Below are 14,490 nucleotides of genomic sequence, written 5' to 3'. Positions count from 1 at the left end.
GCCGTCTACATCAACCATCCAAAATTATCACAAGCGCAAAAATTGTATCACCTCCGATACAAAACAAAAGGTCAAGCAGGCGTCATAGTAAAACAGTTCGCTCTCAATGACGAAAATTTCAAATTTGCTTGGGAAGCTCTAAAAGCACGTTACGAAAACAAAAGAATACTGGTCGATAATCAAGTAACGACACTATTAAACTTGCCAAAAATTAAGAAAGGAACAAGTGTAGATTTCATCAACCTAGAATCCACTGTTTCAAATTGTTTGTCGGTTCTATCGACACTTAATATTCCCACAGATAATTGGGACCCCATTCTGGTAAATATATGCACAGCTGCATTACCAGAAAAGTCGTTACTTCTATGGGAGCAATCGCTCTCATCACGAAAAATGTGCCCAACGTGGCCACAAATGAAAGATTTTCTCACCACCCAATATGAAATTGCGGAAAGGTTAGAAGAAAAAATAATCAGAAATAAGAACATTAAACACGACCAAAATAATAGCTTCAATAGACCCCAAGCTAGAAGCAAAAACAAATCAAATAGAATTTTTAACAAAATGCAAGCGTTCACATCCGAACAGAGAAAACATACGTCATGCGAACTATGCACAAGAGGGCATAAACTTAAAACTTGCGAGAAGTTTAAAAAATTAAACATTAACGAAAGGAACAACTTTGTCAGATCAAGAAGACTCTGTACAAACTGCTTGTCCCATACACACAATCTTAAAAATTGCAAAAGTAAATATAATTGCTCATATTGTCAAAAAAGACACAACTCAATGCTTCATCACAGCATTTCACCCTATAAAAGCGCTTATAAATCAAGAACCACGGGTTTAACGGGTTTAATTGCAAAAGCAAATCCCGAAAACCAAAATCCGAAAAATAGCCAAGAGATACCATGTTGCTCAAAGGCACAAAAAATTCAAACGCTCAACAGCGAAACACAAAGTGGACTAGTTACAGAACTAGTCACCACCACCCCAACTCAAGTTGAGAAAAAATCAAATAAATGCCTTAATTCACAATTAAGGAAATTTCAAGAGATAGGGAAACTTCCCCAAATATTAAACCAAACTAAAGAAGATCAGTATTGTGAGGACTTCTCTAAAGCCACAACTATTCGATCAAATAATGGCCGGTACGTCGTACGACAACCACTAGAGCCACAATTTTGCAATGCCCCACATAAAGGTAGAAAAAGCAAGGTCAGATTCCCTCTGACAACCACATATAAAAACACAAATATATGTTCGTAACCTTTCGACCCCGCAGGATGGCTTTCGCCAATAATGAAAACAAAAAACCATTTCTAAAGAAATCCTAGAGCGGTGGCGGGCTACTAAACGCCAAATTAAGCACGCCAATAAGCACTTAAACATAAAATATAACAAAAGTGTCTCAAAAAGTAAAAACACAAAAAAAAATCGACATTTTTCATACAATATGCCCCACAGAGGCCTAAATTGTAAAATAGGAAAAAAAACTAACAAAAGCAGATATGGCTCTTATCGCCCCTACATAAGCGCTCCTCATAAGGGTAGTTGGTGAGAATCTGTTGTAAAGCATGAACATCCCACTTAAAAAATTCTAATTGTAATGAAGCCGTTCGCAATTACCGGCCACTCTCTCGCAAGATCCCTCTATTGGCACAGCCCTAACTCCAGGGCTAGGGAGTACCCATTCTGGCCATATCTGAGCCAGGCGTGGAGTTACTATCCTTCATAAGCCAAGAATAAATTGAATGCAAAAATTGCCGATAATACAGAAAAGGCAAATACTAAGCAACCGGTATACCATACCGATGAAACAAGAAATTTAAAAAACCGCAAATAAAATGAATAAAAGCAAACAACGCATCCACATGTTTACTATAATAATAAGTCGGATAAACCCGCAAAATATAAGACCTAGCCATATGCACCTAAAAGTAAATAAATAACAAATATTATGTTTAAAACCAAAGGCATTTTCTGGATTTGCAGCATGTATTCTGCGCCCTCGGCAACTCTACTAGCAGTACGCCGAAATACATGCAGTAGCATATACATACGCAATACTAGGCAAAATATTTGCCTAGGGGGCCCAGGATGTTTAAATGAGTTAAGCATCCGCCCACTCTAACCGCAAAAACCGGCGCACCCTAATAAGACAGCTTAATTCACCACAGCTGATGACACCAACACAACTCACTATACCTGCACACTCACTCACCGAAAAGGCTGGACAAGGAGAAAGCAGACACCATCGTTCTCACGATCGGCACAGCAACTTTCGTTTTGGATCCATTCGTTCGACACACTGCGCACATCGTGATTCGCCCTAAACAATTCGCACGTCAACAATTCGACTCCCCACTGCGCCGCGTAAACCATACATTCGTCACTTACAATTCGAATTCGCACATCTACATTTTCGCATTGATACTGCCGCGTCGATACCTACGCTATTCGACCGTGATTTCCACCTTTTGATCCTGATGCGTGGAACTTCAATCACCAGCACCGTCAAAACATTTTCGGCATTGGAGTCTGGCCGCCCGCGTGTTTACATTTTTTACAATTAAAACTTATAATATCAAATTATAATTTTATAGTTTTGTTAATCTATTGTTAAAATAAAAACAAAATGTATGATAAATTAAATTTGATACACTTTTAATCAAGGGGAATGAACAATGGTGGTTTTGGCGACGGCGGTAGTGAGGGTAGTAGCTTTCCAAAAAATAATAATTCTGGTGGGAATGGGTTTGATAATTGTCCGCAACCTTCATCTGATCGCTCTCGTAGCACAAAGGTGTCCCCATTCAAGCTGTTAACAGGGCTTGACATGCGTGTGGAAAAGCAGATAGACTTGAACGAATATATTGAAAATGAGGTAATCAAAGAGCTAGAAACAGAACGCGACCAGGTTAGAGAGATGGCTAGGAAAAATATTAAAATAATACAGGAAGAAAATCGGAAAAATTTTAATGCAACAAGAAAAGCCGAACAAACGTATGAAGAAAATGAGTTAGTAGCTATAAAGCGTACGCAATATGGGCCCGCATTAAAGGTTAAGAAAAAGTTTTTAGGACCGTACAAAATCGTTAAGAAATTGAATCATGGTAGGTATGATGTCGAAAAAGTAGGCGAACACGAAGGACCGTATCGAACAACAACAGTTGCCGAGTTCATGAAAAAAAGGTGCACGTCGTTCGAGGACGAACGAAGGTCAGGACGGCCGAGTGTGGGAACGCATAAAGGACAGACCAGAAGTGGGCGAGCGTATGGACGGTGACATGCAACACTGACTCAAATAGACAACGAGTAACGAAGACTCGAGAAACGACAGTCAGTCGAGACGTGGACGAGCATCATGCAAGTAGTTGGCAAAAAATAACAGACAGTTGTAAAATCAGTTTTATGTAAAATTAAAAATAAGAGACAGTTGTAAAATCAGTTTTGTGTAAAATTAAAATAAGATACAGATGTGAAATCGAATACAGTCAGTTTTGTGTAAAATTAAAATAAGATACAATTAAAATAAGACACGTTTGTAAAATCAGCTGATAAACCCTATTTTTTGAAAATAAACACGAATCCACCCCTACATGTATAAAGTCGATTTTCTTGTATATACACATTTATCAATCGATATTGAGTTGCTTCAAATCATTAATTTAACATATTTAAGTTAATTAACCTTCTTCTTCTCACTAAAGTTGACATAAAGCCATAACGGCAGTGCATTTGGAAGAATTCCGTAATCTTATATTGTATTTAGGTACAAAATCGATTTTCTTGTATATACACATTTATCAATCGATATTGAGTTGCTTCAAATCATTAACTTAAAATATTTAAGTTAGTTAACCTTCTTCATTTTACTAAAGTTGACATAAAGCCATAACGGCAGTGCATTTGGAAGAATTCCACAATTTTATATTTAGGTCCAAATCGATTTTCTTATATATACACATTTAGCAGTCGATATTGAGTTGCTTCAAATCATTAACTTAAAATATTTAAGTTAGTTAACCTTCTTAATTTTACTAAAGTTGACATAAAGCCATAACGGCAGTGCATTTGGAAGAATTCCACAATTTTATATTTAGGTACAAAATCGATTTTCTTGTATATACACATTTATCAATCGATATTGAGTTGCTTCAAATCATTAATTTAACATATTTAATTTAATTAACATTCTTCATTTTACTAAAGTTTACATAAAGCCATAACGGCAGTGCATTTGAAGAATTCCGTAATCTTATATTGCATTTAGGTATAAAATCGATTTTCTTGTATATATACATTTATCAATCGATATTGAGTTGCTTCAAATCATTAACTTCACATATTTAATTTAATTAACCTTCTTCATCTTACTAAGGTTGACATAAAGCCATAACGGCAGTACATTTGAAAGAATTCCATAATCTTATATTTTGGTATTAAATCGATTTTCTTGTATATACACATTTATCAATCGATATTGAGTTGCTTCAAATCATTAACTTAAAATATTTAATTTAATTAACCTTCTTCATTTTACTAAAGTTTACATAAAGCCATAACGGCAGTGCATTTGGAAGAATTCCATAATCTTATATTGCATTTAGGTATAAAATCGATTTTCTTATATATACACATTTATCAATCGATATTGAGTTGCTTCAAATCATTAATTTAACATATCTGTGGACATTTGACAAAACAACTTCTCTCGAAATAAGACAATTTTCCAGGATTTTTATCATATGTATGAATTTTCAAGGCGCGTTTTTCTGTCTTATCGCCATTGTCCTAGGACCGTTAGTTCAAAAATTATGGACTCATCAAAACAACTTCTTTCGTAATTTTTCAAATTTTCGGGGTGACAAAAGAGCTTGTCTCGAATAAGTTGCAATTTCAAACGTAAAATCATAACGTACATTTATCAAAAAAGCTTGTCTCTATATATCGTCTGAGTAAAATCAGAAATTGGCGTTTGACAAAATAACTTCTTTCGATTGAAGTTCTTTTGTCAAATGCATATCTAAAAAGAAATGCTTTTCAAGTCAAGATAAGATAAAAAAAAGGATTTTTTTTGCACAAATCAAATTTGACAAAACAGCTTGTATGAGGTAAGTTCATTTTCAGTAAGAAAAAGCATTTGACAATAAGTCTTATTTATTTGATTTATATTTATCTAGAAAAGTAAAGTATTTAATTTAAATCAATTGATTGGAAAACGTGTCTTTATTGATCTGCATCCAGTTTAAATTGACTTCGTCCTTTAATAGTAAGAGGTATTTCTACTGCAAAGCTTTAAACATGTTTTTTCGCTCTCCTGTAAAATTTGCTTTTTTGAAAGAGGTTGTTTTGTCAAATGTCCACAGATATTTAAGTTAATTAACCTTCTTCATCTTACTCAAGTTGACATAAAGCCATAACGGCAGTGCATTTGGGAGAATTCCGTAATCTTATACTGTATTTAGGTATAAAATCGATTTTCTTGTATATACACATTTATCAATCGATATTGAGTTGCTTCAAATCATTAACTTAAAATATTTAAGTTAGTTAACCTTCTTCATTTTACTAAAGTTGACGTAAAGCCATAACGGCAGTGCATTTGGAAGAATTCCGTAATCTTATATTGTATTTAGGTATAAAATCGATTTTCTTGTATATACACATTTATCAATCGATATTGAGTTGCTTCAAATCATTAACTTCACATATTTAATTTAATTAACCTTCTTCATCTTACTCAAGTTGACATAAAGCCATAACGGCAGTGCATTTGGGAGAATTCCGTAATCTTATACTGTATTTAGGTATAAAATCGATTTTCTTGTATATACACATTTATCAATCGATATTGAGTTGCTTCAAATCATTAACTTAAAATATTTAAGTTAGTTAACCTTCTTCATTTTACTAAAGTTGACATAAAGCCATAACGGCAGTGCATTTGGAAGAATTCCGTAATCTTATATTGTATTTAGGTATAAAATCGATTTTCTTGTATATACACATTTATCAATCGATATTGAGTTGCTTCAAATCATTAATTTAACATATTTAAGTTAATTAACCTTCTTCATCTTACTAAAGTTGACATAAAGCCATAACGGCAGTGCATTTGGAAGAATTCCGTAATCTTATATTTAGGTATAAAATCGATTTTCTTGTATATACACATTTATCAATAAATATTGAGGTGATTCAAATCATTAACTTCACATATTTAAGTTAATTAACCTTCTTCATCTTACTAAAGTTGACATAAAGCCGTAACGGCAGTGCATTTGGAAGAATTCCGTAATCTTATATTGTATTTAGGTATAAAATCGATTTTCTTGCTTATACACATTTATCAATCGATATTGAGTTGCTTCAAATCATTAACTTAAAATATTTAAGTTAATTAACCTTCTTCATCTTACTAAAGTTGACATAAAGCCATAACGGCAGTGCATTTGGAAGAATTCCGTAATCTTATATTGTATTTAGGTATAAAATCGATTTTCTTGTATATACACATTTATCAATCGATATTGAGTTGCTTCAAATCATTAACTTAAAATATTTAAGTTAGTTAACCTTCTTCATTTTACTAAAGTTGACATAAAGCCATAACGGCAGTGCATTTGGAAGAATTCCGTAATCTTATATTGTATTTAGGTATAAAATCGATTTTCTTGTATATACACATTTATCAATCGATATTGAGTTGCTTCAAATCATTAACTTCACATATTTAATTTAATTAACCTTCTTCATTTTACTAAAGTTGACATAAAGCCATAACGGCAGTGCAATTGGAAGAATTCCACAATCTTATATTTAGGTATAAAATCGATTCTCTTATATATACACATTTATCCATCGATATTGAGTTGCTTCAAATCATTAACTTAAAATATTTAAGTTAATTAACCTTCTTCATCTTTCTAAAGTTGACATAAAGCCATAACGGCAGTGCATTTGGAAGAATTCCGTAATCTTATATTGTATTTAGGTATAAAATCGATTTTCTTGTATATACACATTTATCAATCGATATTGAGTTGCTTCAAATCATTAACTTCACATATTTAATTTAATTAACCTTCTTCATCTTACTAAAGTTGACATAAAGCCATAACGGCAGTGCATTTGGAAGAATTCCGTAATCTTATATTGTATTTAGGTATAAAATCGATTTTCTTGTATATACACATTTATCAATCGATATTGAGTTGCTTCAAATCATTAACTTCAAATATTTAATTTAATTAACCTTCTTCATCTTACTAAAGTTGACATAAAGCCATAACGGCAGTGCATTTGGAAGAATTCCGTAATCTTATATTGTATTTAGGTATAAAATCGATTTTCTTGTATATACACATTTATCAATCGATATTGAGTTGCTTCAAATCATTAACTTAAAATATTTAAGTTAGTTAACCTTCTTCATTTTACTAAAGTTGACGTAAAGCCATAACGGCAGTGCATTTGGAAGAATTCCATAATCTTATATTGTATTTAGGTATAAAATAGATTTTCTTGTATATACACATTTATCAATCGATATTGAGTTGCTTCAAATCATTAATTTAACATATTTAATTTAATTAACCTTCTTCATCTTACTTAAGTTGACATAAAGCCATAACGGCAGTGCATTTGGAAGAATTCCATAATCTTATATTTAGGTATAAAATCGATTTTCTTGTATATACACATTTATCAATCGATATTGAGTTGCTTCAAATCATTAATTTAACATATTTAAGTTAATTAACCTTCTTCATCTTACTAAAGTTGACATAAAGCCATAACGGCAGTGCATTTGGAAGAATTCCGTAATCTTATATTGAATTTAGGTCTAAAATAGATTTTCTTGTATATACACATTTATCAATCGATATTGAGTTGCTTCAAATCATTAACTTCACATATTTAAGTTAATTAACCTTCTTCATCTTACTAAAGTTGACATAAAGCCATAACGGCAGTGCATTTGGAAGAATTCCATAATCTTATATTTAGGTATAAAATCGATTTTCTTGTATATACACATTTATCAATCGATATTGAGTTGCTTCAAATCATTAACTTCACATATTTAAGTTAATTAACCTTCTTCATCTTACTAAAGTTGACATAAAGCCATAACGGCAGTGCATTTGGAAGAATTCCATAATCTTATATTTAGGTATAAAATCGATTTTCTTGTATATACACATTTATCAATCGATATTGAGTTGCTTCAAATCATAAATTTAACATATTTAAGATAATTAACCTTCTTCATCTTACTAAAGTTGACATAAAGCCATAACGGCAGTGCATTTGGAAGAATTCCATAATCTTATATTTAGGTATAAAATCGATTTTCTTGTATATACACATTTATCAATCGATATTGAGTTGCTTCAAATCATTAACTTCAAATATTTAATTTAACTAACATTCTTCAGTTTACTAAAGTTGACATTGAGCCATAACGGCAGCGCATTTGGAAGAATTCCATAATTTTATATTTAGGTTTAAAATCGATTTTCTTGTACATACACATTTACCAATCGATATTGAGTTGCTTCAAATCATAAATTTATTATATTTAAGATAATTACCCTTCTTCATCTTACTAAAGTTGACATAAAGCCATAACGGCAGAGCATTTGGAAGAATTCCATAATCTTATATTTAGGTTTAAAATCGATTTTCTTGTATATACACATTTATCAATCGATATTGAGTTGCTTCAAATCATTAACTTCAAATATTTAATTTAATTACCCTTCTTCATCTCACTAAAGTTGACATAAAGCCACAACGGCAGAGCATTTGGAAGAATTCCATAATCTTATATTTAGGTTTAAAATCGATTTTCTTGCATATACACATTTATCAATCGATATTGAGTTGCTTCAAATCATAAATTTAACATATTTAAGATAATTAACCTTCTTCTTCTTACTAAAGTTGACATAAAGCCATAACGGCAGTGCATTTGGAAGAATTCCATAATCTTATATTTAGGTATAAAATCGATTTTCTTGTATATACTCATTTATCAAGCGATATTGAGTTGCTTCAAATCATTAACTTCACATATTTAAGTTAATTAACCTTCTTCATCTTACTAAAGTTGACATAAAGCCATAACGGCAGTGCATTTAGAAGAATTCCATAATCTTATATTTCGGTATGAAATCGATTTTCTTGTATATATACATTTATCAAGCGATATTGAGTTGCTTCAAATCATTAACTTCAAATATTTAATTTAATTAACCTTCTTCATCTTACTAAAGTTGACATAAAGCCATAACGGCAGTGCATTTGGAAGAATTCCATAATCTTATATTTAGGTTTAAAATCGATTTTCTTGTATATACACATTTATCAATCGATATTGAGTTGCTTCAAATCATAAATTTAACATATTTAAGATAATTAACCTTCTTCATCTTACTAAAGTTGACATAAAGCCATAACGGCAGTGCATTTGGAAGAATTCTATAATCTTATATTGTATTTAGGTTTAAAATCGATTTTCTTGTATATACACATTTATCAATCGATATTGAGTTGCTTCAAATCATAAATTTAACATATTTAAGATAATTAACCTTCTTCATCTTACTAAAGTTGACATAAAGCCATAACGGCAGTGCATTTGGAAGAATTCCATAATCTTATATTTAGGTTTAAAATCGATTTTCTTGTATATACACATTTATCAATCGATATTGAGTTGCTTCGAATCATTAACTTCAAATATTTAATTTAACTAACATTCTTCATCTTACTAAAGTTGACATAAAGCCATAACGGCAGTGCATTTGAAGAATTCTATAATCTTATACTGTATTTAGGTATAAAATCGATTTTCTTGTATATACACATTTATCAATCGATATTGAGTTGCTTCAAATCATCAATTTAACATATTTAATTTAATTAACCTTCTTCATTTTACTAAAGTTTACATAAAGCCATAACGGCAGTGCATTTGGAAGAATTCCGTAATCTTATATTGTATTTAGGTATAAAATAGATTTTCTTGTATATACACATTTATCAATCGATATTGAGTTGCTTCAAATCATTAACTTCACATATTTAATTTAATTAACCTTCTTCATCTTACTAAGGTTGACATTTCAGACATGGTGTCAAAGAGAAAGATGCTCAGTATGCTTTGACATTTCATCATGAATAGACTTACTAACGAGCAACGCTTGCAAATCATTGAATTTTATTACCAAAATCAGTGTTCGGTTCTTTTCTTTTTTATCGACAAATTTTGTTCAGCGATGAGGCTCATTTCTGGTTGAATGGCTACGTAAATAAGCAAAATTGCCGCATTTGGGGTGAAGAGCAACCAGAAGCCGTTCAAAAACTGCCCATGCATCCCGAAAAATGCACTGTTTGGTGTGGTTTGTACGCTGGTGGAATCATTGGACCGTATTTTTTCAAAGATGCTGTTGGACGCAACGTTACGGTGAATGGCGATCGCTATCGTTCGATGCTAACAAACTTTTTGTTGCCAAAAATGGAAGAACTGAACTTGGTTGACATGTGGTTTCAACAAGATGGCGCTACATGCCACACAGCTCGCGATTCTATGGCCATTTTGAGGGAAAACTTCGGACAACAATTCATCTCAAGAAATGGACCCGTAAGTTGGCCACCAAGATCATGCGATTTAACGCCTTTAGACTATTTTTTGTGGGGCTACGTCAAGTCTAAAGTCTACAGAAATAAGCCAGCAACTATTCCAGCTTTGGAAGACAACATTTCCGAAGAAATTCGGGCTATTCCGGCCGAAATGCTCGAAAAAGTTGCCCAAAATTGGACTTTCCGAATGGACCACCTAAGACGCAGCCGCGGTCAACATTTAAATGAAATTATCTTCAAAAAGTAAATGTCATGAACCAATCTAACGTTTCAAATAAAGAACCGATGAGATTTTGCAAATTTTATGCGTTTTTTTTTTTTTTAAAAAGTTATCAAGCTCTTAAAAAATCACCCTTTACATTTCTAGTAGTTTGTTTAGAAATACTTTTTAATTATAAGTGAAAAGTTGAATTGTAATAGTGCATTGTGATAATGGACAGACAAGCAGTACTGACACTGAACATCAGGGAATTGCAGCAAGCACTATGTGAACTAAATATTTCCACTACTGGACGTAAAGCAGACTTGCCAAAGAGACTGTTGTTGCACCATGGACATGAGACACAAGAAGATGATGAAATTGCTGACTCAGTTAGTTCCTACGACGATGTACCAAATGCAAATTTTACTGCCGCTGTGGCACCGATAGGTAGATCTGTTTTTACGTTTAATGATATCCAAGAAAGCCTAACACAATTTAGTGGTGACGATAATATCGATATTCAGCAATGGATAAATGACTTTGAGGAGAACACATTAGTAGTAGGTTGGAATAGTGTGCAGAAATTTATTTATAGTAAGCAGTTGCTGAAAGGAGCTGGCAAATTGTTTATTAGAAGTCAACGAGGCTTGGTCAGTTGGGAATCACTGAAAGAAGAATTGATCAGTGAATTTGGGAAAAAAGTGTCGTCGTCAGAAGTGCATAGTCAGTTGAGAAGTCGTAAGAAGAGGATAAACGAAACGTTTCGCGAGTATTTGTATGTTCTTACAGAAATTGGAAAACCAGTAAATATCGATACGAAAAGTTTAATATCATATTTCATAGAGGGTATAATAGATACGAAATTAAACAAAGCGGTTCTGTACGAAGCAAAAACAATCAGTGAGTTAAAAGATAAGATAAAAGTTTACGAAAAAATCCATAGTAAAGCAGAGAAGTCAACACAGAAAGTCGTAAATACAACTTATAATCAGAAAGTCTCAAAATCGTGTTTTAGGTGTGGAAGCTCCACACATCTCATTCGAGACTGCAGCAGTCAACAAACCAAATGTTTCAAATGTAATGGTATAGGACACAAGTCTTTTGAATGCAATGGTACTCCAGGTATAGAAGTAAAGAAAGAATCAGATAAAATTAATGTTGTGAATATTGACAAATCAAAAACAAGTTTACCACTAAAAATAGTGAAAGTAGGAGGACTAAAAGTTGATGCATTAGTTGATACTGGGTGTGTTTGTGTTTAATACGGAGCGATGTTTTCAAAAAAATTAAATTTGATGGTGAAGTAGGCGATGATAAGCGAACTTTATATGGCGCGGGCGCGGAAGAATTTTCAACATATGGTAGTGTTGTTGCAGAATTGGAGGTTGATGGTTTGAAATTCTTACAAAAGTTCCACATCACCAGCGAAACCGCTATTCCATATTCAGTATTCATAGGCACATCAGTATTAGATAAAGTCAATATTAATATAAAGCCAGAAGGTGCAGAATTTATAGAGAGGAGTAATGTTGAACAAGAGGTGGAAGAAAACCGCAAAGAAAAAAGGATAGAGTTATTAAAAGAGTTTCAGGAGCTATGTTTGAGTGCAGGGGAATATAGTAACGACGTAGTTATTCAGGAATTGATAAACAGTTATAAATCAAACGAAAGGGCTTTGGCCGATTTATTGGGTCAGTTGGTGAGGGGTAAAAACAACTCATCACCTGGATACAGTAGAGGGAGATTAGGAGGTAGTTGCGGCGATGGCGGACGCATAAATAATTATGGAGGTCCATCTATGGGACCGAATGGAAGTGGAGGTGGTGGGGGTTTAGACTCTTGGGGCGTAAATGCACCGAATAATTGGAATCAAGGTGGAAGTAGTGGTAGTGAAAATATGATGTCATTAACGCAACGTGGTGGGGGTATGAAGATGAATAATGGTGGTGATGGTGGTATGCCACAAGCAGGTGGCATGAACGATGGCTACGGTGGCATGCAACAGAGCAACAATTATATTGGTATGTCAGGAGGTAATCCATGTGGTTACGGTGGGATGTCATCAAATAGGGGAATGAACAATGGTGGTTTTGGCGACGGCGGTAGTGAGGGTAGTAGCTTTCCAAAAAATAATAATTCTGGTGGGAATGGGTTTGATAATTGTCCGCAACCTTCATCTGATCGCTCTCGTAGCACAAAGGTGTCCCCATTCAAGCTGTTAACAGGGCTTGACATGCGTGTGGAAAAGCAGATAGACTTGAACGAATATATTGAAAATGAGGTAATCAAAGAGCTAGAAACAGAACGCGACCAGGTTAGAGAGATGGCTAGGAAAAATATTAAAATAATACAGGAAGAAAATCGGAAAAATTTTAATGCAACAAGAAAAGCCGAACAAACGTATGAAGAAAATGAGTTAGTAGCTATAAAGCGTACGCAATATGGGCCCGCATTAAAGGTTAAGAAAAAGTTTTTAGGACCGTACAAAATCGTTAAGAAATTGAATCATGGTAGGTATGATGTCGAAAAAGTAGGCGAACACGAAGGACCGTATCGAACAACAACAGTTGCCGAGTTCATGAAAAAAAGGTGCACGTCGTTCGAGGACGAACGAAGGTCAGGACGGCCGAGTGTGGGAACGCATAAAGGACAGACCAGAAGTGGGCGAGCGTATGGACGGTGACATGCAACACTGACTCAAATAGACAACGAGTAACGAAGACTCGAGAAACGACAGTCAGTCGAGACGTGGACGAGCATCATGCAAGTAGTTGGCAAAAAATAACAGACAGTTGTAAAATCAGTTTTATGTAAAATTAAAAATAAGAGACAGTTGTAAAATCAGTTTTGTGTAAAATTAAAATAAGATACAGATGTGAAATCGAATACAGTCAGTTTTGTGTAAAATTAAAATAAGATACAATTAAAATAAGACACGTTTGTAAAATCAGCTGATAAACCCTATTTTTTGAAAATAAACACGAATCCACCCCTACATGTATAAAGTCGATTTTCTTGTATATACACATTTATCAATCGATATTGAGTTGCTTCAAATCATTAATTTAACATATTTAAGTTAATTAACATTCTTCATCTCACTAAAGTTGACATAAAGCCATAACGGCAGTGCATTTGGAAGAATTCCGTAATCTTATATTGTATTTAGGTACAAAATCGATTTTCTTGTATATATACATTTATCAATCGATGTTGAGTTGCTTCAAATCATTAATTTAACATATTTAATTTAATTAACCTTCTTCATTTTACTAAAGTTTACATAAAGCCATAACGGCAGTGCATTTGGAAGAATTCCATAATCTTATATTTAGGTATTAAATAGATTTTCTTGTATATACACATTTATCAATCGATATTGAGTTGCTTCAAATCATTAAATTCACACATTTAAGTTAATTAACATTCTTCATCTTACTAAAGTTGACATAAAGCCATAACGGCAGTGCATTTGGAAGAATTCCGTAATCTTATATTGTATTTAGGTACAAAATCGATTTTCTTGTATATATACATTTATCAATCGATGTTGAGTTGCTTCAAATCATTAATTTAACATATTTAATTTAATTAACCTTCTTCATTTTACTAAAGTTTACATAAAGCCATAA

At 32.9% G+C, this 14,490-nt stretch overlaps 1 protein-coding gene across 1 annotated transcript; it reads left to right on the top strand.

The window, feature by feature from the left end:
- Positions 1-2,680: 2,680 nt before the first annotated feature.
- Positions 2,681-13,172, top strand: LOC125780147 (keratin, type II cytoskeletal 1-like; the record flags this gene model as incomplete). Its single annotated transcript, XM_049461794.1, has 3 exons — positions 2,681-2,920; positions 11,077-11,596; positions 12,166-13,172. Coding segments are annotated over exons 1-3 (1,767 nt in total), but the record flags the coding sequence as incomplete, so codon positions are not given.
- Positions 13,173-14,490: the final 1,318 nt, after the last annotated feature.

The sequence above is a fragment of the Bactrocera dorsalis genome, unplaced genomic scaffold (assembly GCF_023373825.1).
Source record: "Bactrocera dorsalis isolate Fly_Bdor unplaced genomic scaffold, ASM2337382v1 BdCtg128, whole genome shotgun sequence".
NCBI classification, from domain to species: domain Eukaryota; kingdom Metazoa; phylum Arthropoda; class Insecta; order Diptera; family Tephritidae; genus Bactrocera; species Bactrocera dorsalis.
The sequence above is the reverse complement of the archived record's forward strand: the minus strand, read 5'-3'. Positions and strand labels throughout refer to the sequence as shown.